Source organism: Zosterops lateralis (assembly GCF_965231275.1).
Source record: "Zosterops lateralis genome assembly, chromosome: 2".
Taxonomy (NCBI): Eukaryota; Metazoa; Chordata; class Aves; order Passeriformes; family Zosteropidae; genus Zosterops; species Zosterops lateralis.
This window is the reverse complement of record NC_139763.1, coordinates 24456113-24483533: the sequence shown is the minus strand read 5'-3', so window position 1 is coordinate 24483533 and position 27421 is coordinate 24456113. Positions and strand designations below refer to the sequence as shown.

Here is a 27421-nt window from a genome sequence, read left to right as displayed (position 1 = left end):
TCTGCACTTTCACACAGAGATCCTTCTCTTTTCCAGAGTCTCCCTTTTTTTAAACTCAAGATGGAGTTACTAATTTAAGAAAACTCTGCCTTAATGATAAGAACTTGAGAAATTTAATGTTACACCTGCTTTTCACCTCCTTCCTAAACATAAAGCTTAATAATGTATTTTATTATTTTGTGTCTCTGTAAAACTCTTATATTACTAAAATTCTCCGTCTCTAGTAAACATATTATTTTATCATTCAGTCTCTTCTAGTAGCAAAGATGCCTCTGAACTTCTGGCACACAAAAACGCAATCCTCATCCAAGGGTTTGGTGAATTTACCAGGCAGTGCCATGCTCAGAGCCTGCTTTCTCACCATTCATTGCAGAATATGCAAAAATCAGAAAAGCTCCCTGCAATCAGTTTGAGAAGAGGAGGTATCATCAAACATCTAAAAAGGTAGTCTGAAAGTCAGAATCCCAACAGGAGACAGGCTACTTGAGTATGTTTCCATTTTTAATTATGAAGGTGTTTGCCAAGAAGAGTCTATGTCACACCCTGTTGCCTGACAACAGGTTTCACACAATGGAGCCTTGCACTCACCAACCTGTCACTACTGCCCACATCCTGCTTCTTCCAGCTTTTCAAAAAGACTGCTGGCAATGTTAAAACTGATTGCTGAGGATCAGTAAGTTTGCCCTGAGATGTTTGCCAGTCAGTACAATCCACAGTTTTACAGAATGTATTGTATGTAACCAGCCAAGCTGCTTCTACTAAAAAAAAAAGGTCAGTAAAGCATAACCAAGCCTAATGCAATAAGATGCAAAATAACCCAGTTAGTAGATTTGAAAAAAATGCAAGGAAACCATAAAAAATGGTTTATTTCAGCTCACTTTCAGCCTCAGTTTTGTGTTTCAGATTATTTCTATCTTTTTTCCATGAATAGAAATGATTATTATAACATGTCTGACACACTCTCCTAACAAAAGCTACTCATCTGCCACCTTAAATTACAGATATATTCTACTTCTGAATAGATTTTGTTTCCCCTCCCATGAGACCTCTTTGTAGCCCAAAGTTGTTCAGATGTAAATTACAGTTCAGCACCTGCCCCACCTGTACCCCCTTTTATGCTCACTTACACACACTTTAAATTAATATAGCTGAAATTTATCATAACATTATACATTATACAGTGCTCATTAAAATAACTAATGATACTAAACCTTTCCATTCTATTGATTATTCCAATCTTTCAAATATCATGATACTTCCAATCTCACCATAATATTACATCTTTCAAACAACTAGAGATACTGGCATCACAGGAAGGGGAGTGAGACAGGATTTCTGTTTTCTTTCATGCACTATGAAACTGCTCGGAAATCAACTGGGGCTAGGAGCCAGTCCCAGGAGACCTGCCCCGGCAGTGAACACTGCAAGAAAAGCAGGATATTGGTATCATCTTTTTAAATCGCCTTTTTCTGACATATCCTGGTGAGAGAAGGGAGAGTAAGGCTGTCTCCGGCCACATATACCAGCGTTCTATCTCTAAAGGCAAAATCACATCGGCAACTTTGCAGGGTCAGGAAGAAGCTCTGGGAGAATTGAGGAGGGCTGACTAAAACAGGGAGTTACTACAAAAGGACAAAGAATCATTACTGGAGACTCAGCATTATGCTAACACTCACTCACCCTGGTATTGCTGCTATTTAGAATCACAATGGTGTCACAGAATCAGCATATTGCTCATCAGAAGGATGAAATGGGCTTTAAATAGGTTTAGGGAATCTGCATTTCCCTTTTGTAATGCTGATTTTCACAGGAGTACCTCTTTTGTATCCAGACTGAATTTGATGGCTCTCTGCACTTTGTACCCTGACCTACCACCACCTGCCAGCCTCTGCCAGCAGACTTTATGGTACACATCATGACTGCATTACAGCTTGGAGGTTTTACAACACAAGATACTACATACAAAGATTTTCTGACAACCCTGTATCTTGAGTAATTGTGCAGGATGACTGAAAAAAGGTGGGTTAGAGAATATACCAAAAGATGATAGAGACTAAAGCCAGTCCTTTAATTTCTCCCATGTTAGATTTCAGGTACAGGACTGTCACGTTCACTTTTAGCTACTGTTTTCATCGTAGCAAGCTTATCTACCAGCTCACGTTCCAAAAACCACATCTTTCAAAGCAGCCACTGTTTCTCACTGCTGCCAGTGCCAATAACTGCACCTTTGCCTCAGGAAGGATGCAAACCCCTTATTCTCAAGAGGCTCAAATACTAAGGATCCTTTTGACTTCCTGGTATTTGAAGCAGAAACTCAGACGGAGACTCACTCAGTTTATTTCCTGACTGCTCGGTTCATTTCCTAATTGCTTGTAGAGTCTCAGGCTGATGTGCAGGCTCAGAAAATACCAATGTATGACTTGTGTGTGTACCAGAAAAGATCTGAATCCCCATGATAATGCCACATGTAGGTGCAAGCATGCCTAGTTTGCAGTGGGAAGAATGGGATGCAGAAGCCTGCTTGGCTGCATCCCCCATTTTGCAGTACATTTATATGATGTCACCAAGACAAATTTCCTGCTGTCCATTTTTATTAGGAATTTAATATCTCACAGAAGAAAAATATAGAGTATTTAAAGGGAAATTAACTAGAGGTATTCCCTTGCCAGCAGTAAAGATGTACAAAATCAGTGTCAAAAAACATTGCACTCACTTATTCATCAGCTTCTGCTTCCATACATGTCAACACTGAGAATAATAGTTGCAGAATCTCCCAAAATGCTCACTGCTAGTAGTGTGGCTGAATGTGGCCAATAAACAGCAGTAAAAACATATTGCTTTAAAACAGAGAAACTACAGGATGCTGCAAGGAGACAGAGAAGGAGGATTCCCCTTCAATCTCTTCAGGTCAGATAAAATACTAAAAAACAGTTACAAATAATAAATATATATATAGTTAATAAAAATGAACAAAAATACATCATTTCACTAATTTTAACTTATTGAGAAATCAAATGAGGATATATTTAATTTATAAATTTGAGACAAAACAGGTCACTAGTAAAAATTTCTCAAAGCCCATTCTAAAATTAATTTTAGAGCAAACTAATAGTCCTTCCTGTTAGCATGCAGTAACAGCAATGCATTTTGTGCCCAGTAGCAGCTGCTATAGTAATTTTGGAAAAGGCATACTATATTTTTCATGAACAGCAAAGACAATGAATTTGTAAGAGTGAAATTCTGACCAGATTCAACTGTGAAATGTCTCTGCACCAGCCACATTATAAATTAATCTTTCTATATATATATTAATGATATCCAATTTATCTCACGTACCAAACCAGAACTACAACTTGCCACTTCAAAATGTGCTGTCCAATCTATATAGTTTACGATACTTCAGAAAAACTGTACCCCTGAACTTCACTTGGACGGCTACTTCTATCCCATTGTTGTGCCCTCTTTCCACTTTCTATACTACATTATTTTTGCATTTCATTCATAGGACTGCAAAACACCTTTCTTAAGTGTCTTTTACACCTATCCATTGCTGTTGATTGCTGAGCACATTGTAAAATATGATTAAATAGACAAGAGAAGCAAGTTGTAGCAAAGCCCAGTATACTTCTCCAGTTATACCCTACTACTTCAGTGGGATTACTTTAGGCTCTGTCTAGCTGAGCCTTATGGACTGAAAGCTCATCACTATTTTGGGGCACTAGCTGTACTTCCAGACCACATCTTCCAGTACAGTTTTGCCTGAAAGGAATCTACATTACATGCTCCATAAAACACAACCAAACACAGTAAATAGATATTTATTATAAAACAATATGTCTAATTTGAACAGAAATTCTAATGTGGATATATTTACTGAAGAGTCATGGTTGGATGTTTCACTCAGCAACAATAGGAGGAAAGCAGCATTCATGTCTGTGAGTTTAAACTTTTTTGTTGTTGTTGTTCTGGTTTGGGTTTGTTTTTTATTTTATTATAACAATTCCTAATATAGCATTTTTCACCCCAAAGCAAAGAGGCTCTGGGAACATTTGGCTAAAAACACAACAGACAGGTACTTGCAGGTCTCCAAGCTGCCTAAAGACAACAATCATGTATTTTCATTGTCCTGGGAAAGAACCACAGGCAACAAATTCAGGACTATGTTATCTGTGGGATATTTGAGCTCCTTGCTTCTGGGGACCTGTTTTATCTCTTTCGGGTAGGTGCCGGACAACATTCCTGGTTCTCCTCCATTTTACTTTCTTCTCCTGAGGTGTATTCCCTTTCTACTTACATTATTCAGTCTCAGCACTTGCTGAACTTTATATTCTGATTCAGGTGTAGCTCAAGGCCAAGCATAGGCAACAAAATACTGCTGATGACCTACCACCACTGCAATAAGCAACCTACATTCCTTCAGTGTGAATGTCAAAAATAGCCTCAAGTATCTGACTTTTACAGAATGTTAAAAGTCATACCTAGTATTCGGCTTGATTTTTAAAGAAAGTTGGAGCTATGGGAACATGGAGGAAGATCTTTTGTTTATAATTTCTTCACACCCTAGGAGAATGGAATGGAAAGTTGTGAATTTTATTTATAATTTAGTTATAAATGATGCCCTGTGCACTCTCTTGAAAAGAAGAGCTTTTTGATTCATTTCTTATAACGATCTAAATGTATAGTGCTATACCTGAGTGATAAGCAATGATAGAGCAAATGCACAACAAAATGAAGATTCAGGAGTGAGTAGAAGAGGCATACTTAATCAAACTGATAAAAATTAGGAGAAACTTGTCAAGTTCTTTGTATGATGTGTGCCTGTCTCAGAGTGCCCCATTTTTACACTAATGTAAAGAACTGCAATAAACTCTGTTTGCAAGGAGTTGCCAACAACATTGCATCAGTTATTTTCTTATATCTCTCCCTACCACACAATAGTATGGGGATTTCTAGGGACTTCTGAAAGTTGGGAGATTCTTACTGCAAGGTTTGATTCACTTCTAAGGAGTAAATTACAAATTCCTCAGGTTACTGTCAGCTGCACCAGGGATTCACACAATGCCAGGAAACTAAAAACAGAACTCTGAAGTGTGGTTACGTTATTCAAAAGGATATAAACTTTATTTCACAAGCAGAAAGATTACCTTCTATCTGGTGTGACTATGGGTCAACACCATCTCCTTGCTCTAGACATGTCAATGTCACCAACAGCAGCATCCCTTCCTTTAAATTTTGGCTAAAAATGAGAACCTAATTTTCAAATAACTTACGTTAAATTCTATGGCTCGTGTAGGTATGTAAGGGGCCAGGCATAATTATAGAATCATAGTCTTTGTTTTGAAATATATTAGTTTATATTAATCTCAAAATAAATTCATTAGGTTTCTGAAGGTTTACTCTCCACACCTCATTTATTTCAGTAAGAAGTTGTAATGTGTTGTATGCAATACATGCCTGAATATTTAACTGAGACAATCACTTTATGCATTTTGTATTTTACTTAAAGATAGACGAACAGAACAAGAAAGCTTTTCCTCCAAAACTTTTACTGCTTCATCGTAGCAAGGAGAACACCATAAAACATTAATATGTACCTTCTTTATCATCATGGCGTATGATTGCATCCTGTACCATATCAGCATGATTAAAACGGACCCGTTGATTCTTCCCATGTTTGAGCTTCTTCCCAAAGCCTTCCCGTTTCTGGAAGGCTTTTTCTCTCTCGTAGTACGCCTTTATCTGGTCACAGCGCATGCGCTTGACCAGCCGCTGCCGCTGGCCCAGGGGGAGGGACTCCAGCAAGCACTGCTCAATTTCCATCTCATGGGTCCGAAAAACATTACATAGCTGGAAACAGCCTGCAAGAAATTAAACACAAGCACATTTAGATCTTACTTTCAAACATGCCTTGAAACCTCCATCTATTATTTTGTTGTTCTAACCATGTGCAAGTCCATCACGTAAGGTCCTCCTACTCAACCAAGGCTGACTACAGAGAGTCTATTGTCATTATCATTTACTTTTTGAAAATAACACATAACTCATTCCATTAAATCACTGATGCATTTTTAAAAGCTGGCTCAGCTCATGTGAACAAATATGAATAGGAAGAAGCCTGAAAGTTCAAAGATGGGCATAATATCTAAATATTTCAATACAATTCAAGTGGCTAGCATTTGCTTACAAACAAGAAACTACTATGAAGACTAATGTTAATTTGATCCCTGTTTGAAAATGACGTAATTTCATTTTCATCTAGCTTTGGTTGGCAAATTCCTGTATTCAGTGAGAAAAAAAAATCACCATATCGTAATTTCAATGAGTTCATTAGCATGCAGTGGGAACTCAGGGAACTATCTCTTAAAAACATCAGTCATTTCAGGCTCCTAACCATGTGCACAATCTTTTTCTAATTTTTTAAAATTTTTGATTGTACACAGACATCAAAATTGATCCTTCTAATGAAGCCATCAGATACTAAAATCTTAATGCAGAAACGATCACAAATGTGTCTTTGAATCAGTTACTCCTAACATATCTTTAAATCAGATTACTTTTTTGTTTTTACCATTAAATAAGGTATTTTCGCTGATATTGCAATAACACTGTTCTTTTCAAGTATATTCTCTTTTCCACTGAGAGCAAAGCCCATAGGAGACTTGAGTGCTGCTACTCACTTTTCAAGGGACTGTTCTGTTCCAAAATAAGCCTAATGGATTGTCAGATATTTTTACTGTCCAAGTCCTTGAATGTGAATCCACATCCATCTACAATGCACCTACTATCCCACACTAAGGGCTTTTGATGTGGTGGCTACAGACCACCCCATCACTTCTGATTCTCATGTTCTACTTTATGTATATGAATTTCCTTCATATGGGGATTAGGTCTTCAAATTTGTAATTTCTAAGGATTGACAAGAGCCCAGATGAGGGAAGTTTCCTCTCCATAGTTTGAAGTAAAACCTCTTGAAGGAAATGCAGACTCAATTCCTTTTGGGTAGTTAAGAAATACCAAAATTAGCATTACTCTGCAACTTAATAAACTGTTTTTGTCTACCTGTTTTGTGTAGTTACATCATCAAAGGATCCCTGTCTCACTGAGGGCACACCTGACTAGTGCTGACTAGATGACCCCTTAGTTTTCTCCCAGTGGTTTGACCCCTGTTTAATCTATTGAATACCATTCAAACCCTGCTCTGAAGGCATAATAACAATCTCCTGACTGGATTTTGTAAAGCTCATGTCATCACAGCACATAAAAGCTACACAAATAGTTATGTATTTTCATAAGAAAGAACAGCAGAATATTCTTATCTGCAATCTCTACAAAGAAAATGAAAAACAATTATTTTCTTTTTAAATTACTCACTGATTTTGGGTGTCTCATTCAATAATTTTGTGTTCTTTTTTTAAGATATTTTGGTTTGCTTTAGTAGCATAGTATTCTATAAACTATTATGTATCACAATTCCATAATAAAATCTATAATTATATTTTAGGTCTGCATGCCAATCACTTTATAAAGTCTATGTATTTATTTGCTAAATTATTTGTTATATTATTTAATAAGCTACAGATAATACAAATACTATATTATATTAAATATTGTATGTATTCACTAGAAATTACAACCTATGGTCTCATTCAGACTTCCCGAAACTGAGGAGCACACATTTATCCAAAAAGTGCCCAGAGTGTCTCTATGACAGAAGAAGACACAGAATAGGATTCTACAGGTCAAGTTCAGTTGATTACTTTTAACATTGGCTGCTCTCTCCCTATAATTTCTGTTCCTTTCTTAGCATTAATGCCATTCTAGTTAGAAGAAAATGAGTTGTCAAACTAAAAACTAGAAACAAGTATTGGCTTGCATTAAGGCAAAACACAAACCCTTTCTTCTTGCACGTCAAAGCCAACAACCCCTGTATAGAACAAAATTTTCCACTTGACCTTAATGATAGGTTTCATTTCATAGCAAAAATTATACGTTTCATTTCTTTTATTTCCTTGTTGGAAGACACAAGGAAATGAAAGGGTAACTCTGTAACACTGCAGAAGATGTAACTTTGTTCCTGGCTTCAATCTCAGCGTTCAGAGCATTCAATCCCATAGAAGAGCTACACTTAAACCATCCTCCTCAGCCTGAGGTAGTTTGCAACTGCGTCTTCTTTTTTCCATGATAGGACTGCAGAGGAATAAGCAAACTTCATATCTTCTCTATTAGATTTGCTGTGTACAAAATATTTCAGCAGCCAAGCCTTTAGCTTACACAGGCCTTTTGGCTTGTAACACCCTGAACTTATACTCTAACACTTCTAAAAGTGGCTGTAATGCTGCCAGCAAGGCTCATAGCCACAGAGGGAAAACCAGCTCATTGTGTAAAACCGTGTTTGCCCGCAGCTGGGAACACATCCCTGCTCTGCTCATTCCTTCTCTTTTATGAAGGGAAGAAGGAGCAGTCATGCACTTCAGCTCCAACAGGCTGCAACTGAACTTTATGCTTATATTCTGCAAACTCATCTGAGGCTGAGAATTGTGGTTGCTGTCCTAGTCATAGCTGTAAATCTGCAGTTTGCTAACCAAAGGCTTTAATGGTATATTTGCTTTTCCTCAGCTTAACTCATGGGCAGTCTCTGTTCTTAGGAGGAACTGGTAGTGTTTGCTGACCTATCCCAAATGAGACTGATGAAAGCTGTAGGACATCTTTGCCATCACACTGCTCTCCTCATCCAAGGCAAGAAATCAAAACAAATCAGCTCAGTGTCTTGATCAAACACAGCACAGCAAAGATGCTCTCACATGCAGATTCCAGTTTCAGGAAGGATGTTCCTGGCTTAGTGTCCTCTGCCTCTCCACTGGGATGACTTTCAGCTTGTAGGAGTTTTTGTCTATCTGCTCTATGTAGAACAGTGCTTAACTGCCACAACTGGCCTCACATAGCAATTCCCAGTGTGTGACCAGAGTCAAAGCAGTTCAGACCAATTGAGAAAAGGACTCTTGATCCATCTGGGCACTGGTCTCAGCTGATAATTAATGAATTGAAAATGGAATTTCTTTTCTCAGCACATCTGGAACCTGATACATCCCAGATGAGATCCATATCTGACTGTGGGTGTAACAGCTGCAGGTCAGAAACTTCATTAGATTAAGCCTGGATTAAGAAACACAGTATAAATGCAGACAAGGCAAACTCCCTGAATCAATCTTTCAGGTGCTCATCTCTAAGGAATGCACCATGGAGTCCTAGTTTTAGAACCAGGTAGAGTTCTGCTCTTTGATCCCACTGAGCAGGGGAACTGATGATGGCATATGAGGAAGAGCTCCTTTCACACTTCAAGAGAGCTCAACTCAAACACAGGGCATTTATAGACATGCTTCTGGAGGAAATTCTGTGGATGGTTTAGTTGAAACATGAGGTAATTCACTAACACTGGATCAGATAACTTTGTCTTGTCTCCCAGTCTTCAAAACCCTCGTTGATGGATTCTACAAGTTGTCTGGGTAAACTGTTTAAGTGCTGCAGTGACTTCTATCAAAAATGTCTTCAGTTTTTTGGTGGCCACTATCCCTTCTTACTACTGTCACTGTTGAGAAGACTTCAGCTTTGTCATTTCTGTTAGTTACCCTGGTAGCCTTCCACTGCTCTCATTCTATTGCCTCAATGTCCATCTTAGACTGGTGGGACCAAGACCACATATTTGCAGGTACATCTTCAGTAGCCCCAAGTAGCAGCAAATAGTTAAGCTCCCTCCATCTGCTGGCCAAACTCCTCTGAAACATAGCCCTCTGTGTGGTTTGCCTGATTTATCATTAGCATGTACAGCTGGCTGCCATTCATCTCTGAATTCCAGTGTCCACTGAAATCTCTGTACACTCTTCAGCAGGATTGCAGCTCAAGCAGGTCAGTTCCAAACCTGAACCAAAGTGTAGGGGTTAGTCTGCCTCAGGCATGAAAATATGCACTTGCCATCTTGAACGGCCCAAAGTTTCTGTCAACCCAGTCCCCAGGATTCAGCTCTCCCACTTGGAGCACGCCAACTACTCTGTCCTAAGTGAGCATTGCCAACAGCAGCAACAGCTTCAGCTGTAAAGAAACTCTCCATGAAAAAATAGCTGCTAAAATCCACAACTCCATTAAGCAGAAGTAAACCAGTTACTGCTTAGAGAATGAAAACTCAGCCACAGTCAGACTACAAAGAAAAGCTATTAGAGCCTCCTAAAAAGGTAACATATGCTGTAGGTCTGTCCATCCTTTCCTTCCCCATATATGGGAAAACTGGCACAAACTGCCACAAGAACACTGTATGACCCTCGTTCAACAGCAGAAGATAGATAGAAAATAAGATCCCAAACAGAGCTGGGTTTGAGTATATTAGTCAGGAGGCAGTATAGTAAAGATTTGTAGGTAGGGAAAAGGGTTGCCTTCTGAATCTATTTGTTTAGGAGTTTATATCTCATAACATAAGATATCAGATTTGAAGATTCTTTCATGCGGCTCTTGCCTCAGTGCATGACAAATTACACTAATGTGCAGGGATTTGATAAGGTCACTGTGATGGTCATGGTAGACTGCACCAGAGAACACACTGACAGTGTCACCCATGACAAAAAAGCTGGCAAGGTTTACCAGGTTATTATCTATTTAATAGGCTGCTCCAGACAAAGATGACTAGATTAAACATGATTGTCAGTATGCATATAGTTTTAAGGTCTGCATGTTCTGTATATGAACACAATATAGGAACCTCTATAGAACACTGAAATATCAAAACCAGAGAAACTTTTACCATATTACATTGATTACTAATTAGTACAGGACAAAGGAAGTCATTGCAACTGTAACCAACAGAAAACAAACAAAAAAAAGAAGGAACTGTTTCAATGATGTTTGCTAGCAAACAGCTACTTCATTGACTGGGACCACCGTGAACCACAAGAAAGAGAAGAATCGTTTTTTTAAAACAACACGTTCATAAAATTGTAGCAATTTACTCACAATCAGAGAGTGTGACATCTGCATCACAAGACAAATTACAGTTTTCATCCTGCCTGTACAAACAAGAGATTTCAGAGCAAAGACAAACGGTTTGCTTTGAATTGTCACTGTTTCTCACTGTGAAGATGAGAGAAGGAATATTTTGTGACATTACAAGCACCAGCTCCTGAACAAAATGAAGAGCACAATAAGGGTGATGGGACATAAACAGAGAGGAAGAATGTGATTGTTACAGAAACGTTCGTTCACCTTGTGCAGGTGATTGAGCTCAAGTAACTTTACAATACGCAGGGACATTTTTGCCATACCTCTTTTTAGAAACTATATTGTTACAGCTTTCCCTTATACTGCTTCTTATGGCTTTATGTCAATTAACTTTAGTCACTTGATCTGGCATTTAAATTGGGAGACTAGTCATCCTAAAAAATGCACCTCAGATGGTAATTCACATCACATGAGGGTGATTATGTACCTGCCTAATCTGGGTCACAGGTCAGGAGGCATTTCCAGAAAGTAAAGCTGAATGTCTACATACATGTACACACAGGCTCACCTCTCTGCTCAGACTTGCTATATTTTGATGTTGATGTTGCACGTGACTTTTCACAATTGTGTGCAAGCACAGCATCAAACTGTGAGCATTGCTTAATGCAGCAAACCTCTCAAAGTGACATGGAATGATGGTGCATAATGCTTAAGACTACAAATTCCAAAATAGGCGACATGCTTACCTTTATTTATGCAAACATGCTGATTTTTATGATATTTTCAACAATGAATAATTAAAGTTCCAGGTATTTGAAACAATATGATCTTTACAGCATTGAAACAAAATGTAGAGGGTTTAAAGCACCTGGAAAAATGATAATCTGAGATTCTGAGCATGTATCTGCTTGACACTGCTACCAAAACAATATTCTTTAAGCAGTTTAATCTCATTGAAGGAAAAAAGGGTAAAAAACCCTCTGAAATACACACTGTGTTTAGTTCAGGTCCTCTGACACTTAGCCCCTATCTTGGCGTATTCTTGCTAAAGATATCAGCCCATTTTCACAACTGCAATTAAACATCTACATTCTAATTTAGATAACTGAAATTGTCCTGAATTGCAGAAAGATAAAACATTTCAAAATTTCAACAACTTTGATAAACATTTAAATAGATTAGCATTCATTCAACAAATTAAAAAAGATGCTTTTTTTCATAAAGACAGTACTATTGTACAACACTTTTAAAGCTGGCTAGCTAACTATAACCACAGTACTAACAAAGACATCTGGGAAGGGCATGTAATGAGCAGCAAGTGTTTTGGCACTTTCAGATTCAGATACATGGACGGTGCAAATCAGTGCAGCTTCATGTAGTTCAAAAAGCTACATTCATGTGCACTCCGTGTTTGCTAACAGAAGTCAGACCAGAAATTAAAGCAGTGGCCCTTTCAGTAATGAACTTTTCTGTATACATAATGACATTATTATACAGGAGGTTTTTCTTCTACCAACAATGCATATTATTTAAATTTATGATGTTGAATTAGAAATAACTATTAGTATTTATGTAGCTGAAATTAATTCCATATGAAATCAGTGATATAAATTTAACAGCATAACTGAAGTAATTGTGTCTGAACCACAGATCAATGTATTTTTTACAGGTGCTCTTTTCAGAAATCACAAGTTATTATGCATTTTCTACTGATCTTACAGTTTCCAAAAGAAATGTGCCTAGGAACAGCCACAGGAAAGGCTAGCTTAGTTTAAATCCATCTCAAATTGAAACATTAAGGCCAGCATCAAAATACTTGGATTAGAAAATCCTTTGTTCAGCACAGGAAAAATTACTTACCATTTGAACAGCCTCTCCATTACATTTATTAAGCTGTGAGTGAAGCATGGTGCTTGCAACCACTCAGCCTGACTTCCACAGCTGAAATACTTCCATCAGGTCAGTACAGATCTGCTCACTGTAGCAATGGACTTCATTCTTTTTCTTTTTTTTTCTTGGTTCCCCTTCCCACCCCAAAAGCAGATAATCATGAGGGAGCAGTATAAATGTAAACTATTTACCTTGTAAAGAATGTAAAGAATTCAATTAATTCCAAGTCCTCTGAGAATAAATTACATTGCAGTAAAGAAGCTGATGTGCTTCTCCTATTCTTGCTCTCCACAGAGCTTCTTTTAGATGTAATTAGAAAGTTAGAGCTCTTAAATTACATGATACACAGAGCTTCCTCAATTTCTGCTTAACATCCAATTCTGTCTTTGCTGAAGAGCAATCCTGAGCACATTCAAGTAGCCACCCTCTTATAAAACCCTACTCCTGTATGCTGCTCTTCAAGAGCCTTTCGATGTGACTAGACTGGTAAGTAGGAACTGCAATCAATTTCCAGCTTGATACCAAGAAAAAGTTACTTATCAGATGCTATTTATCAACTCTACAGGCTTTCTAATAGACTCTATTACCTATCTATCAGTAATTCAGTGAACTTACACTGGCATTTTCTAAAAATTTATTATATTTAAATCAAAGAATCAACCAGTTTGTGATTTTGCCATTGTAGCGATAGAAGAGAGACTGAATAATACCTAATTAAATATAACAGAGGGCTCTGCACTGTCATTTGTGATTTATGCCATGTAGCAGTCTGTGACATATGGAGATTTTATGTTCTAGGTAAAATTCATTAACTGTGTGCCAGCTTATTCAACAAATGCAGCCAAACTGTTTGCCTGTGCATTAGCCTTCAGTGTAATAAAACACAGGTTTCAAATACATATTTATGGGGTTCTTCTCATTTCTTTGAAACCCAAAATGTAATTTTCTTTTTGTCTGTTTTTGATATACAGGGAATTCACAAGTATAAATGGTCCAAAAAAAAGTCTGTATGTCCCAGAGCAGTAGTCCTCATCTGTGGATCACATCCAGAAACTACAGTAGTGCAAGCAAAATTAACATACACGATCTGGTCAAGTTCATTTTTGTAAAGTTCTGATCAGTTTATTTTTGTAAAGCTGCTATCTCCATCTCCTCTCTATTATCCTTCTGTACTCCCTTGGAGGATGAGGCAAAGGTGCAGTCTGGATTCCCACAAACCAGAGCATACTTCAAGAAATTTCTCCTGCAAACATCAGAACCTTTTGTGAAATAAACTAAGACGCCATTGTCTGCTCTGGAGAACAGGAGTTTCCAACTAGAAAGACTGCACAGTCTCAGATATGCGTAAAACACATTAACTCGTTCATTTCATAGAATATCCCAGATAGGCTTTTTGGATATGAAAGTCTGTGCTCAAGGTGAATTCAGGGCTTTATTTTAGCTTCTGTAAATAATGAGTATTTAGACAATAGATTTAAACACTGTTCTTATAGAATTTAAGTAAGTCTTTTGTGCAATCAGCCACAAAATTTAGGATATAAGCATTCTCTGACCAAAAAAAACACCCCAAAAATAAACAGAAAAAACCCAAACCAAACCACAAAAAACAACAAACAAACAAACAAATAAAGCTTTTCAATTAAATGATATATACCAGCTCATGTTTACTAGTGAAGGTTCATGCAGAACAAATGAAACACATCTAGAAAGCACAGCATTTAGTCTTAGTTCTCCTTTGATTTTGCTGTGCCCTTGTGCTCTAGGAAATAATTATCTTTTTGTGCGGCTTCTAAATTTCACAGTGTCTAAGGTGAAGACTGCACTTCAACACAGGCAAAAGTTATTTTACAACATAAACCCAAAGATATTTATATATGTTCTAGTAAGTAGTAGGAGGGTGTAAGTAGGCAGTGAACAGTATTTGAGGCTACAAAGCCTTTTGAAATAGATGAAAGATTGCACAGGGGATAGAACACACAGTTTGAGGGTGTTTCATTTCCTTGTCTATTGGGAGGGATCTGTAGATACCCTCCGTAGCCTTTGTCTTAGATAGGACTAGTAGAGACACTTCAAAAATGATCCAGCAGGCTAAATAACAATTCTGTAGAACATCAGCAGTCCAGTGCCTTTCCTTCATTGTTTATGAAGTGTAGAGACACCCTCTGAAGCTTGTCCCACCACCAGCTTGTCTTTATTTTGCCTGCAGCAAGGTAAGTGGTGCAAAGTGTGCATGGCATTGCTTCTCACCCAAGCACTGTGGTCTGACTCCAGCCACCAAGCCCCACACACCTGCTCAGTCACTCCCCCACCAGCAGGACTGGGGAGAGAATCAGAAGGGTAAAAGAGAACTTATGGGTTGAAATACAATTTAACAGGGGAAGCTAAAGCTGCACACACAGGCAAAGCAAAAAGGAATTAATGCACTGCTTCCCGTGGTTGGGGAGGTGTTCAGCCATCTCCAGGAGAGCAGGACCCTATCATATGTAAACGGTTACTTGGGAAAACAAACACCATCCCTTTAAATGCACTCCCTTCCTCCTTCTTCCTCCCTACTTTCTATTGTGAGCATGAGGTCCTGTGTTCTGGGACATCCCTTTGGTCAATTGGGGTCACCTGTCTTGGCTGTGTCTCCTCCCAACTTCCCATGCACAACAACTTCCTCCCCACCGTGGTTGTACAAAAAGCAGAAAAGGCCTTGGCTCTGTGTAAGACCTGCTTAGCAATAACAAAAACATCTTTATATTATCAGTATAAATCCAAAACAGAGCCCTGTACTAGACACTGTGAGGAAAATTAACTCTACTCCAGCTGAAACCAGCGCACCAAGAAGAAGAAACTTACTTGCAGCATGCTTAAATTTCCTCGCAAGGTACTTGACATCATTTGGTACCTTGTGTGACAAGAGATAATGGTTTGTAAGCTAAACCTGATATCCATATAGTAGAAAAGCCACATTACAATTTCTAACCATAATTAAATAGTTGTACAACTCTACTAGGCAATGGAATACTAACTTGTTTGAATAAATCATGACATGATTAACCTGGTTATGAAACATTTTCCTGCAACAGAGTAACAGGTTTAGAAATTATCATGGTGAGAAAAATTACAAAATGCACACACACAAGTGACATAATCACAAAGACTTTGTTTCCTTAGAAAGACCAAAGCAAAATATACTTATGTGTTTCCCAAATCTTAATGATAAAGCCACTAATTTATTTTTTTTAAGAAATAGTCCAAGTCCCTATGTCAGGATCTGAAAAGAGTTTAAAGCAATCAGAAAACAGTCATCTGATTAACACTGACTGCACTATCACATTTTTAATATATATCTATATATAGACAACTTAGGAGAGAAAACAAATTGGCTGTTTGCACTAACCCTTACAACTTTTGAATCTATGAATTTATGTCACACTTTATGTGGCATTTTCAGAAGTAAGCAATGTATATTTCTTAGAATAATATACTAATTAATGCTTGTCACTTGCAGACCCTGTGAGGAAATAGCATCAGAATATTTGGTCATATTTGAATAATCCCAATTGCTGTAAATCATATCAAGAGCAAGTAAAACTCGAGAAGCTCCAAATCAGAAGGTAGAATGATAACAAAGAAGAACTGGGCTTTCCAAACAACCATCAGGAAAGACAAGAAGGAATAGATGGGAAGTCTTCCAGAAAAAAAATAACTCCATCTAGTCCTTGCACAGACCTAGCTGTCTTTATTTGACTGCAATATAAGACATATGAAGTGACAATTAATCTTTGACAATAATATTTATTTCCTTACAGTGTATTAAATGGAGATGTAGTAATACATGGATTTCTAGCCCACACTTTCAGATACAGGATGGAGAGAAGGGAAGCACATGCACCCAGGAAGAGATGCACCAGAAAATTCTTCCTGCCATCACAATATAATATAAAAGTTTTCTTACACAGGTACTTAACAAAATAGACAATGAAAAATACTAAGACTGTTCTTAATACTTGTAAATCTGAAATTTGTGAAAGTGAATAAACACACTAGTGCACAGTGAGAGGAAGCCAAAATTACAGTTCTCACAACTCAAGAGTACTGAAAAAGTTGAACAAAAGCAGCAACAACCAATTGCTTGAATAAAGAAACAAAAAATCAGATTGTTTGAAAACCTGGGGCAGTTCTTTCATCAGACATTCTCGGATATCACTATTTAGTTAGCAAATATGCCAGGGCTCAAGAGTCATACAGTATATGAGAATTACAGAAAACATAGGAGAAAAATTAATAAATCAAAATTTACTAAAACCTGTATGTATAAAAGCTAGTAAAGGACTATGTGAATCAAGACAAAGAGGATATTGAGTATCATACATCACAGAGAGTTAAAAGTCAAAAAGGAAAAGTGATTCATAGACCTAACCATAAGGACTGGCAAGCACACAGGAAAGAAAGTCCTATGCCAAGTGAATTGTGGTTCTACACATAATCTAACAATTTACGGAGATTACTGTAAAGTAAAAGCAGATGGAAAAGTAGTTTACCACAGAGTGGAGCTAACAAAAATTCTGCAGCAGGGCTAATACATACGCATTGGTCAGTGTTCTGTGCACATCAAGGGACTGCCATCTCAGTTTTCAAATAGCAAGAGAATGGGAAACTGGCCCTCCTCCATTCTGCAGAAAGGCAACTTATCTGGAATATTGCATTCAATTCTAGACAGTCACATTGGAGCAGTTCAAAAGACGCTACCACAAATGGGTTTGGGGCCCGAGGGACTGATTCATGAGGAAAGATGAAAAGAATTAAATATGCATAGCTTAGCTAAGCAGTGACTAAGGAGAGGAAAGTTAACAGAAATTTAAAGTGTGAAAAGAAAAAGGAAAGGTTATATACCATAAAAATGAAGAGAATGTGGAACAATAAAATGTATTTAATATAGTGTAAATTTAGGCAGAGTACCAAGACAAAAATAGCACATACTGATGAGATTAACAAGTAAGATCACAAGTTCTTCCTTGGTGTACTGGGTGGACAGCCACACCAAGGCAACAACACAGCCACAGTAGCTCTATGTTTCTGACACTCAGGTCAGCTCCTTCACTCAGTTCTGAAACCTCCAAATGGCCCTGTAAAGCTCTGGAAAGAGAGCCCCTCAGTAAAATGAAGAACCAACCCCTGAGAATTTCTAGCATGTAAAGCCACACCACTGGCATCTGAAAGGCATCTTTCCCTTGCACTGGAGGTGTGATTATGGGATATGCCCTGGGTAAGCCTGGCTAAGGCTAGAAGAGCAAGCATGATTGCTAGTGTGAGCTGGATCTTCATGAATTAGTAAAAATGAAAGCAGGTTTTGTGGCTTTCCTGACAACAGTGTTTACAACAGTCTCTAAGGTCACCTTCCACATCTACCATCAAGCATTACACTTGTGACCATGTACTGCTACAGGACAACTGTATGGGCATGGAAACAGAAGTGAAGATAAGCATTATAACATTTGATAGTGAACACATGCAGCAATGCCCTTTCTGGGCTAAATTAAAATGGGAAAATATGTTTGGTAAGTCGAAAAAGAGGAAGAAGAAGAAGAAGAAGAAACTGAACAGGTTGATCTCATTTGACCAACTGAAAAAAAGCAGACTGTCAAACGGTGGACTCCTAGTCTACACAAATCTTCAGGCACCTTTACTGAAGAAACAACTGGGTGACCATAACAGGGTTTTACAGATGTTGAAGAAACTCAAGCAGAAATAAAACAGAAATTATTATTGCAACTCTGACATTGCTGCTCACAAGAAGGAAAAATGTCACTCTAAGACAAAATAAACCTATATATTCATTGCTGATTAAGAGGAATAAAATCATTTAGTTTGCCTTACTTTCCACAACTATATGTACATGATTTACACATAAAACTTCTGCAACTAACAGTAGTACTGCAGATAACAGAATCAAATAACTGTGTTGAAAGGAAAGCATCTGAAAAACAAGCTGTTCAAGTCATGTGCATAAAATGTCTCTCCTTTCACATAAAATGATTGTTGAGTAAGGAATACATTGTTCTAACATTTTTTAGGGCCTCCTGCAATAAGCTACCGAAAGACAAAAATACTATTCTTCCCACAAAGAGAGAAAAAAAGAGGAAAATCCTACATGCCTGCTCCTCTCCTTTCTCAGTTTACATGTAAACATTCACAAACTTTTCACAGGAGAAAGCTTTGATTTCTTCTATAGGAAAGGGATCACATTTGAAAGGTGTCAATTAACTCTCAAAATATGACCTTAATACATTGCTCTATTTTCTGTAGAGGCCTTTACAAGGTCCCATATATATTTTATATGTTGTACTTCATAATGGGATTTGCACCGAGTGGGACCACAGCAGGAGTCCACCAACCCGAGGTGGAGTGGCCCAGATCTACTGCCTGCCTATGTGCTCTGAATACAGCTTCCATCTCCTCTGAAATGTCATACTGCACAGAGAGACATCCACAGCAGGATTTACAGCAAAATAGATCAGATATTATCTTTCTCTTTTTTCCAAGGATAACATTTTTTTTTTTAAATCAACTATGAAATGAATAAAGTATATATAAAGTATATATATAAATAAAGTACTCTTCCAACAGGAACATCTGTATTCTAGCTGGATGAAAAGCTAGGAATAAATGTCCAAGTGCACTTCCACTGTGCGTGGTGCCCTTCTGTCCAGACTCCTTGACAGGTCCCTTTTGCATCAAAAAGAGGTTTAAAGTGGATTGAATCAGGGATCTTTAAATCATCTTATAGATGGGGGGAAGTTGTCAGGGACTGTTGTCTTTCAATGTACAAGAATGGCACTGGCAGGAAAACTGTTCTGGCCATACTACTTGCATTTGTGTTTCTGCAAGATGAGTCTTCACTGACCCATCTGCTGGCTGAAGGGAACTGCAGTAGTCAAAACTTGCAGATTTCTCTTAGTAGGTCTTATATTGGTGTTGTTTTCACTAGAGGCATATGCTCAAATGGAAAGTACCTCTTGTAATAAACAAATAACATTTTCCTTAAATTGGTGGTGTTCCTTTATGATATATATGAAAAATTGCATTAGGACAACTCTTTATTTGCTCCAAATCAAACTAAGCTTCTGCCGACTCTATTATTTTCATTTGTTTAAGAACAGATTAGAATTAGTTCCATCTTAGATTTCACTTGCTTTAAAATAATCATGTTTATACTGCTGCAATTTTGATTCAGGTGTTAATTGAATTATCTCAGAATATTTTCTGTTTGTTTTTTATAACTTAGAAGCTGTGCAAAACTCACCATGACGCCATATACTAATTTGTATGAAACAAGAAAAAGAAATAAATGTGATTATTTGGAGCAAGAAGCTACTTCAGGATTGAAATGTGGCTATATTGCTACAATTTCATAGATGGAAATAAAGAGGTTAGAAGGGTTGTGTTGTTGGTTTGGTGTTCGGGGTTTTTTTTTCTGGTCTCTGTTCCTGTAGCAATTTTCTCAAAAAATTTAAGATTGCAATCTGAAGCTTCACACATGCTGTGCCAATATAGTGAGAAAATATGGTACTTTGACCTTTATAATCTTCTTTCATCTGATTTTTAGGGTGGCTAGATTTCTCTGCTGTTTGCAGAATAACTTTGCAGAAGAAAAAAGCACTCCAAATACCAAAATTATAAGGAATTTCATACAAGCCCTCAGTAAAGTTTTCCACAGAAAGTGCTGATTGTTCTGCTGAAAGTGGCAGATTTTTTACAGTAGAAAACAAAATAATGACAAAAAAAAAAAGGTGGGTGATTGTGATTTCCACTAAACTACTATAAATAGAACTTACTGTTAGTTGAATGCAACGTTGGCAATGTTATAGTCTTCAACTGTCCAAATTAATACTGCTCCTTTTGCTGTTATTTCGAAGTGTATTTTTCAAAATACCAATTTAATATAAAAATTCATCTTAATAAAATTATTAAATGTTACTCTAGGTGCTTGTCAATGTTGGGAAAGTTGTTACTGTTAGGTGAGTTTTATTTACTGGGAACACACTTAGAAAATTATTAGACTACTAGTACAAATGTGCCAAGCTAATTGGCTTATTGACAGCTCAAAAATGTTTCTCTAAGGATAAATACATATTTATCTCTTTCCTTGCCATGAATTCTTTCTGTGTCATGAATTTCAAACTTGTTAGTTTTAGATTAGGTAGAAAACTAGTTCAAATTAAAAAATTAATGTGTTTCTGTCATTGTCACATGAACTCAGGAACTGGAGAATAAAAATAGATAAACACATCTAACTGGTACAGACATACTGGCATTTGTAGGTGATAAATAATATCCTGTGGTAAATAATTTTCCTGTTGGCCTGCATTTATCCTGTGATGACATGAGAGACAGAGAGATAAAAAGTGTAATTGAAGTAAAAATATTCTAGCTGTGGCTCTTGTTTTAAGGTTAGTAAGATAAAACCTATTTGTTCTTAAATGAATAATTAAAAACCTAATTTTTAGGTATCTTTCATGACACCTAATTATCGCATAACTTTTGAAAAAAAGTTTGCACTGCATATCACTGATACATCAGACACATTCAATCTGTCAAAATGGAATACAAAACATCACATATTGTATTAGCATTCTTTTATATATTTTTACAGTATAAGCTTCTCAAACAAATACCTTTCATCAAAACCTCTTTACTCCTCCAGACTTGCTTTATGTGCCTTCACAGGACCTTAAAACTCCCAAGCAGTGGTTCATTTCACAGAGCCACTCCTCCTGCTCTTTCAGGATTCCCAGGGCAGATGACTCCTAACTCTGCCTCCCAGTTTCATTTCCAGCAGGCAGGATCACTCAGTCATGCTAAGCATCTCATTTCAGTAACAATCTTAACCTCATGGCACAGGTCACAGTGTTATAAGCATGTACAAGGAAAAGGAATTTTTCCCTGCAGCCATGGTGTACTTAGCTCTGTTATTGCAGAAATAAACCATGACATGAGAGTTAGCAGACACTATCATGAACTATCAACCTAAATAAATGGGATAGGTGTTGAATAAGGACTGTCACAGGCATCCTGCTTGTGTTTACAGCTCTCATTTCCACCACCTGCATATTTTTACCTTTTTTTTTTTCCATTGAGCTCCTCACTGGAGGCAGAGGACATGTACAAGAAGATGTGAGAATTCTCTGGGACTCCAGTATATACAACAAATAAATTATTACCACCTCCTGCCTAACCCTGGAATAGAAGAAATTCTGCTCATGGAAAGGAGAAAACACTTCAAAAAATTTGCTAGTTCTCTTATGTCATTAACCATCCAGTGTGACAGAACACCTATGTGTCACTGTTGCTTGGGTCATCGCACATCCTGCACATGCCCCAACAGAGGTAAAGGGTTCCTGTGTCACAGACCAACTATGAGTCTCCAATTTTTCTTTTCAGGCTCCTCTTCTCATCTTATTTAGTCTAACTACAGTAACTCACTCTACTGAGGCACAGATGAAAATTTCACAGGCTGTCTCACAGTAAGAAAACTGACACAAAGGTATCATGTTTCACCCTCAGTATTACTTCTTCATCCATGGGAGAATCAAGTTTAAGTCTCCATCCTCTGAAAACTGAAACTAATGTATCATATTACATCTATCCCCAACCCTTTCCAAGCTCCATAAGGTTCAGATAGAGCTAACCACTTCATGGACAATCCTTGCCATGTAATCAGGTCCTGAAGGTAATAAGGGACAGATTTTGAAGAAAATTATTTTATTTTATATCTTGCTTTAAATCCTGAATTAAATTTATCAATAAACATCTAATTAGTATTTCCATCCCAGATCATTGTAGGTATTCGGCTGTAACATAGCACGATTTAATGGGTTTTAATTCATACAAAAGATTTAAAAGAATTGGAAACAGATAAACCAGAAAGAACAGAAGTAGAAGCTGATGTTCAGATTTTATGATCCTAATATTTGGATAAATTACCTTGGCTTGGACTTCCACTGGGCATGACTACAACTCCTTCTAGCAATGTTTTTATCCTGTTTGCAGTTATGCACCTCTACAGCATTTGTAGTGGAAATCAGACACCGGAGTAACAAACATAAGCCTCCTTGCTAAAGTACTGTTTTTCTTAGTTACCTTTGCAGATTCCTCAGAGGAAGTCTAGAGCAAAGGTAGAAAACCACTGCCATAACACATAAATGGTGATATTTATATCATAACTAGATATACAAGGGACAGAAGACAGCAGCAAGGTGCTGCCTAATTTGCAAAATTGCATTCATTTGTACAATCTGCCACACAAATCATCAAGATAAAATGGTACCCTGCAGCTGGCAGATAATATGTGATACTGTTCTCTTTTCTAAATACTCACACTCACAGATTGCCAAGGATAAGCTACCAGCAGAGACAGGGACAGCTCTGAGCAGCAGCAATACTTGGCTGCAAAAAGGAGATGGGCACAAGTAGTGACAACATGAGCTGCTCCAACAGGCAGAGACGCATTTGGCTTGTGTGTTAAATGCTGCAGGTGCCAGCTAAAGACAACATGATGGCTGCAGCAGGCACAGTTCCAGAGTATTACTGGGATGAAAGACCTCACTGGGCATGGTCCCAGAAAATCTGGTTTGACCACGCAGCTACCCCTGCTCAGAGCAGGTGGGAGTATCCAGAGAATGGCAACAGAGCTGGAGAAGGGTCAGGAGTACAAGTCTTACAAAGGAGCAGCTGAGGGAGCTGGAGTTGTTTAACTTGGAGAAAAGGAGGTTCAGGAGACACCTTATCACTCTCTGCAATCATCTTAAAGGAGGCTGCAATGAGTATCTTCTCTCAGGTAACAAGAGATAGGACAAAAAGAAACGGCCTCAAGTTCTGCCAGAGGATGGTTAGACTGGATATCAGGAAAAAAATTACTTCACTGAAAGTGGGGTCAACACTGGAACAGCCTGCCCTGGAAATTGTTTTGAACTGCAATCCCTGGAACTGGGATTGCTGTGGTTTAGTGCTGAATATGGCAATGTAAGGATAATGGTTGGATTGCCTAATCTTAGAGGTTGTTTCCAACATTAATGATTTTATGAGTCTGTGGTGGACTGGAAAGCTTTCAAAGTTGGATCTTTCCAGCCTGAAAGGTCTTATGACAAGGTGGTGACTTATATGGTGAAGTACATCTGATTTTCACAGCCTTCTAATGGGAGCAATGCCATAAAAAATGAAATATTACTATGAAAATTGTACTAACATCACTGGAGAATAGCTATAGCCCTTCTCAGCTCACATTTCCACACCCAGTTCCTGCAAAGATTAAAGAAACAAAATGCAAACATATGCAAAAGCCAGGTACATAGCACTACAGTTCATAAAACACTAGCTTTAAAGTGTCATTAATTTGTGCCTTTTGTGTATTTCCTCTCTACCTAAAGCAGTCCAAGAGACAGTGCTCTGACACCATGCTTCCTCTGGAGCAGTGTCTTTTCTTTCTGACACAGAAATCATTGATGAAATGAATTAAAAGCAAAGTGGGGTGTGAAGAGTCACGTTCCAACCACTGTGAGATTCAGCTGCTCTCAGCACATCTCAGGACACTGCTGGTGCTGCAACTGCGCATGAAGCCCTGGCCCATCTTTGATTTCAGCTCTCTGCCAAGCACAAATATCTGCAACATATTGGCACATTAAGTCAAATAATAACGCTCAGGGGAGCACCACAGAGGAAGTGCTTCTCCTTCACTAATTACAGGTGAAAATGGAAGCACTTTTGCCAACTCTGAGAAGCATGGGCAGTGAAAGAAACTCCTGTCAGGCTCCAGCCAGCATCCGTTGTCTTCTAAAGGACACTATTTGGAAAGAAAAGAGCTGTGGGGTAAAACACCCTGTTTTACTGAGAAATCACTAATCAAAATTCCAAATCTGAAAACCAGGAAACAAATATTATTGACAAAATTGATGCTGTACATTCACCTTTCCCTCTGCTGTGTTTTAGTCCTTCATCACTTCAATCAATGCAACAAACATCCCAATTAGTCATCATTTGCTTCCTTTTAATAGAAGAACTGCAGGGTAATCCTCATATCTTTGCTATAGTTTCACTGAAGAGTTACTTATTTAATATGCTATTGACACTCACATGCCTATCTAGATTTGCTACAATTTCACTGTAAGAGTAATTTTAAAGTGAATAAAGATCAAACAATACTCTTCTGACATCTTCAAGACAGTTATGCTGCAAATTCCTCGTTTGCATTTATCAAATCTCAATACAAGCCCAAAGATTTATTCCTAGAATGCACCTTTAAAACTGTGCAGTAAAACTAACCTGTGCTTCTCTGCATGAACAGGAAATTGTAACTCCCACTAGTATTTAAAGCAGTCCATACACCAGTCCCATTGAATCCAGACAAGAGGAAACCCATATAAATCATTTTTACTTGAATTACTAAAATACTTCCAGGGCACCTTAATTTCATATTAAGACAGCAAAGAACCACATTACTTGATTATTAACTATTACACAGTTATATTTAAAAATAGTTACAAAATGTCCTTGGTACACTTAAATCATCAAAGACCAGGATCTGGAGAGAAAATCCTTTTAAAACAGTCTGCTATTTGACATGCAAAAATTGTGCCATAATCACTAAAGTCTGAAGTTTTCTAAGTCTTTCAGTAAAAAATATCTATGGCTATTGAACTACTGCTGGCTGTCCAAAACAAGTATTTAAAGAATAATTCATTTTTCTGATGTAAACCCAGCTATTTCCCCTCAGACCCTGGATGCATTCGAAGGCAAATCCTAAAACACTGAAAAATGTGCAGCTAGGAAGACAAGCAACCTTGAAAAAAAAAAATGCTGTTTGGAATTTCCCCTGCAATGAATCAAATACATTTAGCAGAGATCTCAATTTCAGGATGTCTTTAAGGAGGCAAGCTTGCATGATTCAAGGTTAAAAGTTCATTATTATTTTATTAAGTCTGTCACACCAAATAGATAAATATTCCGATAAGAAGGGGATACAAGCATTTGATCTATAGTAGATGATGAGCTGGGCTCAAAATTATAAAGCTATTCTCATTTGTATATCCTTGCAAAGTGTGAGAGCCATGTTCCAAGGTTGTCCTTAAAGATGTCCTTAACATAATGCTGTCAATGACGTTTCTTCTTTTCGGACATTACATTCTTTGGTGATTAATTTATACAAAAGTTTTAAAGCTGATCATTATGAAGTTCAGAACAAGAGCATTATTATACACACAATGAAGTTACCTCTGAACAGAGGAGAGAAAGAAATACTGGGCTCTGCCTATATATTCACATGCAAAGTAACAACTCCCCTTCCCCACTACTATGTTGACATCATGCAGCATCTGCCTTCGACTTTTTGCATATGTAATGAAAAGACACACCTCAGAAAATAAAAAGGCAGTTTCAAAAGCAAAATAACCATTTTGTTACTTACAGCATTTGATAAAATGGTAATGAGACATTCTTTCATCTCAGGCTGTAGTCTTGCTACAGGTTTCAGCATTCTCTTCTGCTACAGCTGTCATGCTCAGAAAATGCATTATTTAAAGCCCTTCCTCAGGTATCCAGTACACCTCAGAATACATTATTTAGCGCAGGTTCTGCTCCAGGATCTTGCAGAGGCTTCAAGTCACCCTCACCCGGCTGCTGGAGTTACGATAAACCTCTGTGCGTCTTGAACCATGACTACTGCACGTGCTATTGTAGCACAATTGATTGACACCGCTCCTAATCCCACATCCCCGGGAATAGAAAGATTTAATTGGTGTGCACTTGCAGCCACATTCTTCCAGCACTGAGGTGTGCTGCTGCACTGCGGCTTTCACAGTCCTGCCAGTTAATGGCTTTTCAATAGCTTTCAAATGGCAGCAAACTAAGCTTGATGAGTGGGCTCGAATGAAATTGCAGAACAGGGGATCTTAAATTTTATTTGTGCATGTTGTTCATGTGCCAAATGCGAACAGATTTTTAGCTAGTACTAAACCAGGATTATTTTTAGTTGCCACCAGTTGCTGTGTGAATAGGAAATTGATATAGGTTGCCAAAAATAACCATCTTTTAGCATCACGGATCATTTTTCAGTATATTATAAGGTAAAAATCAGGATAGAGCTTACAGCTATCTTCAGACACTATGGTTTATGCATGGATTAATTTACATTGAGCTAAAGACATGCTTGTGTACATTCCTTGATATGTTCCTGTTCTATCATTTCTTTGTATTACATTGCATCTTTTTCACAGACGGAATATTTATGTCAGGAGACAAAAACTGCAAGCTCTGCATGGTTTATATCATGATTATGCGCATGCTATCTAATGACATTTAAATCCCTGATTGTAAGACAAAAAGTCTGAGAAAATGCATCACTAAGAGCAAGTCCATACAATTATTTATCACACTGTAGAATAACAAGTCAATGTACACTGACGCATTACCCGGTTTCAGATTAAGGGCACACAAAAGGCAGACCTGCATTGTATTTTAAACACCCAGGGCTGCAGCATCCTCTGAGAGCAATTCCTGCATTACTTTG

The 27421-nt window shown here is 37.7% G+C and overlaps 1 protein-coding gene across 1 annotated transcript in view; it reads right to left on the bottom strand.

Moving 5' to 3' along the window:
- Positions 1–26348, bottom strand: part of MYO16 (myosin XVI) — a gene marked incomplete at its 5' end in the record, with an annotated part of 289157 nt that extends 262809 nt beyond the window's left edge. The window contains 2 exon segments of the mRNA XM_083883531.1: positions 5595–5858; positions 26321–26348. Coding sequence (XP_083739657.1) covers positions 5595–5858; positions 26321–26348 — 292 coding nt within the window.
- Positions 26349–27421: the final 1073 nt, after the last annotated feature.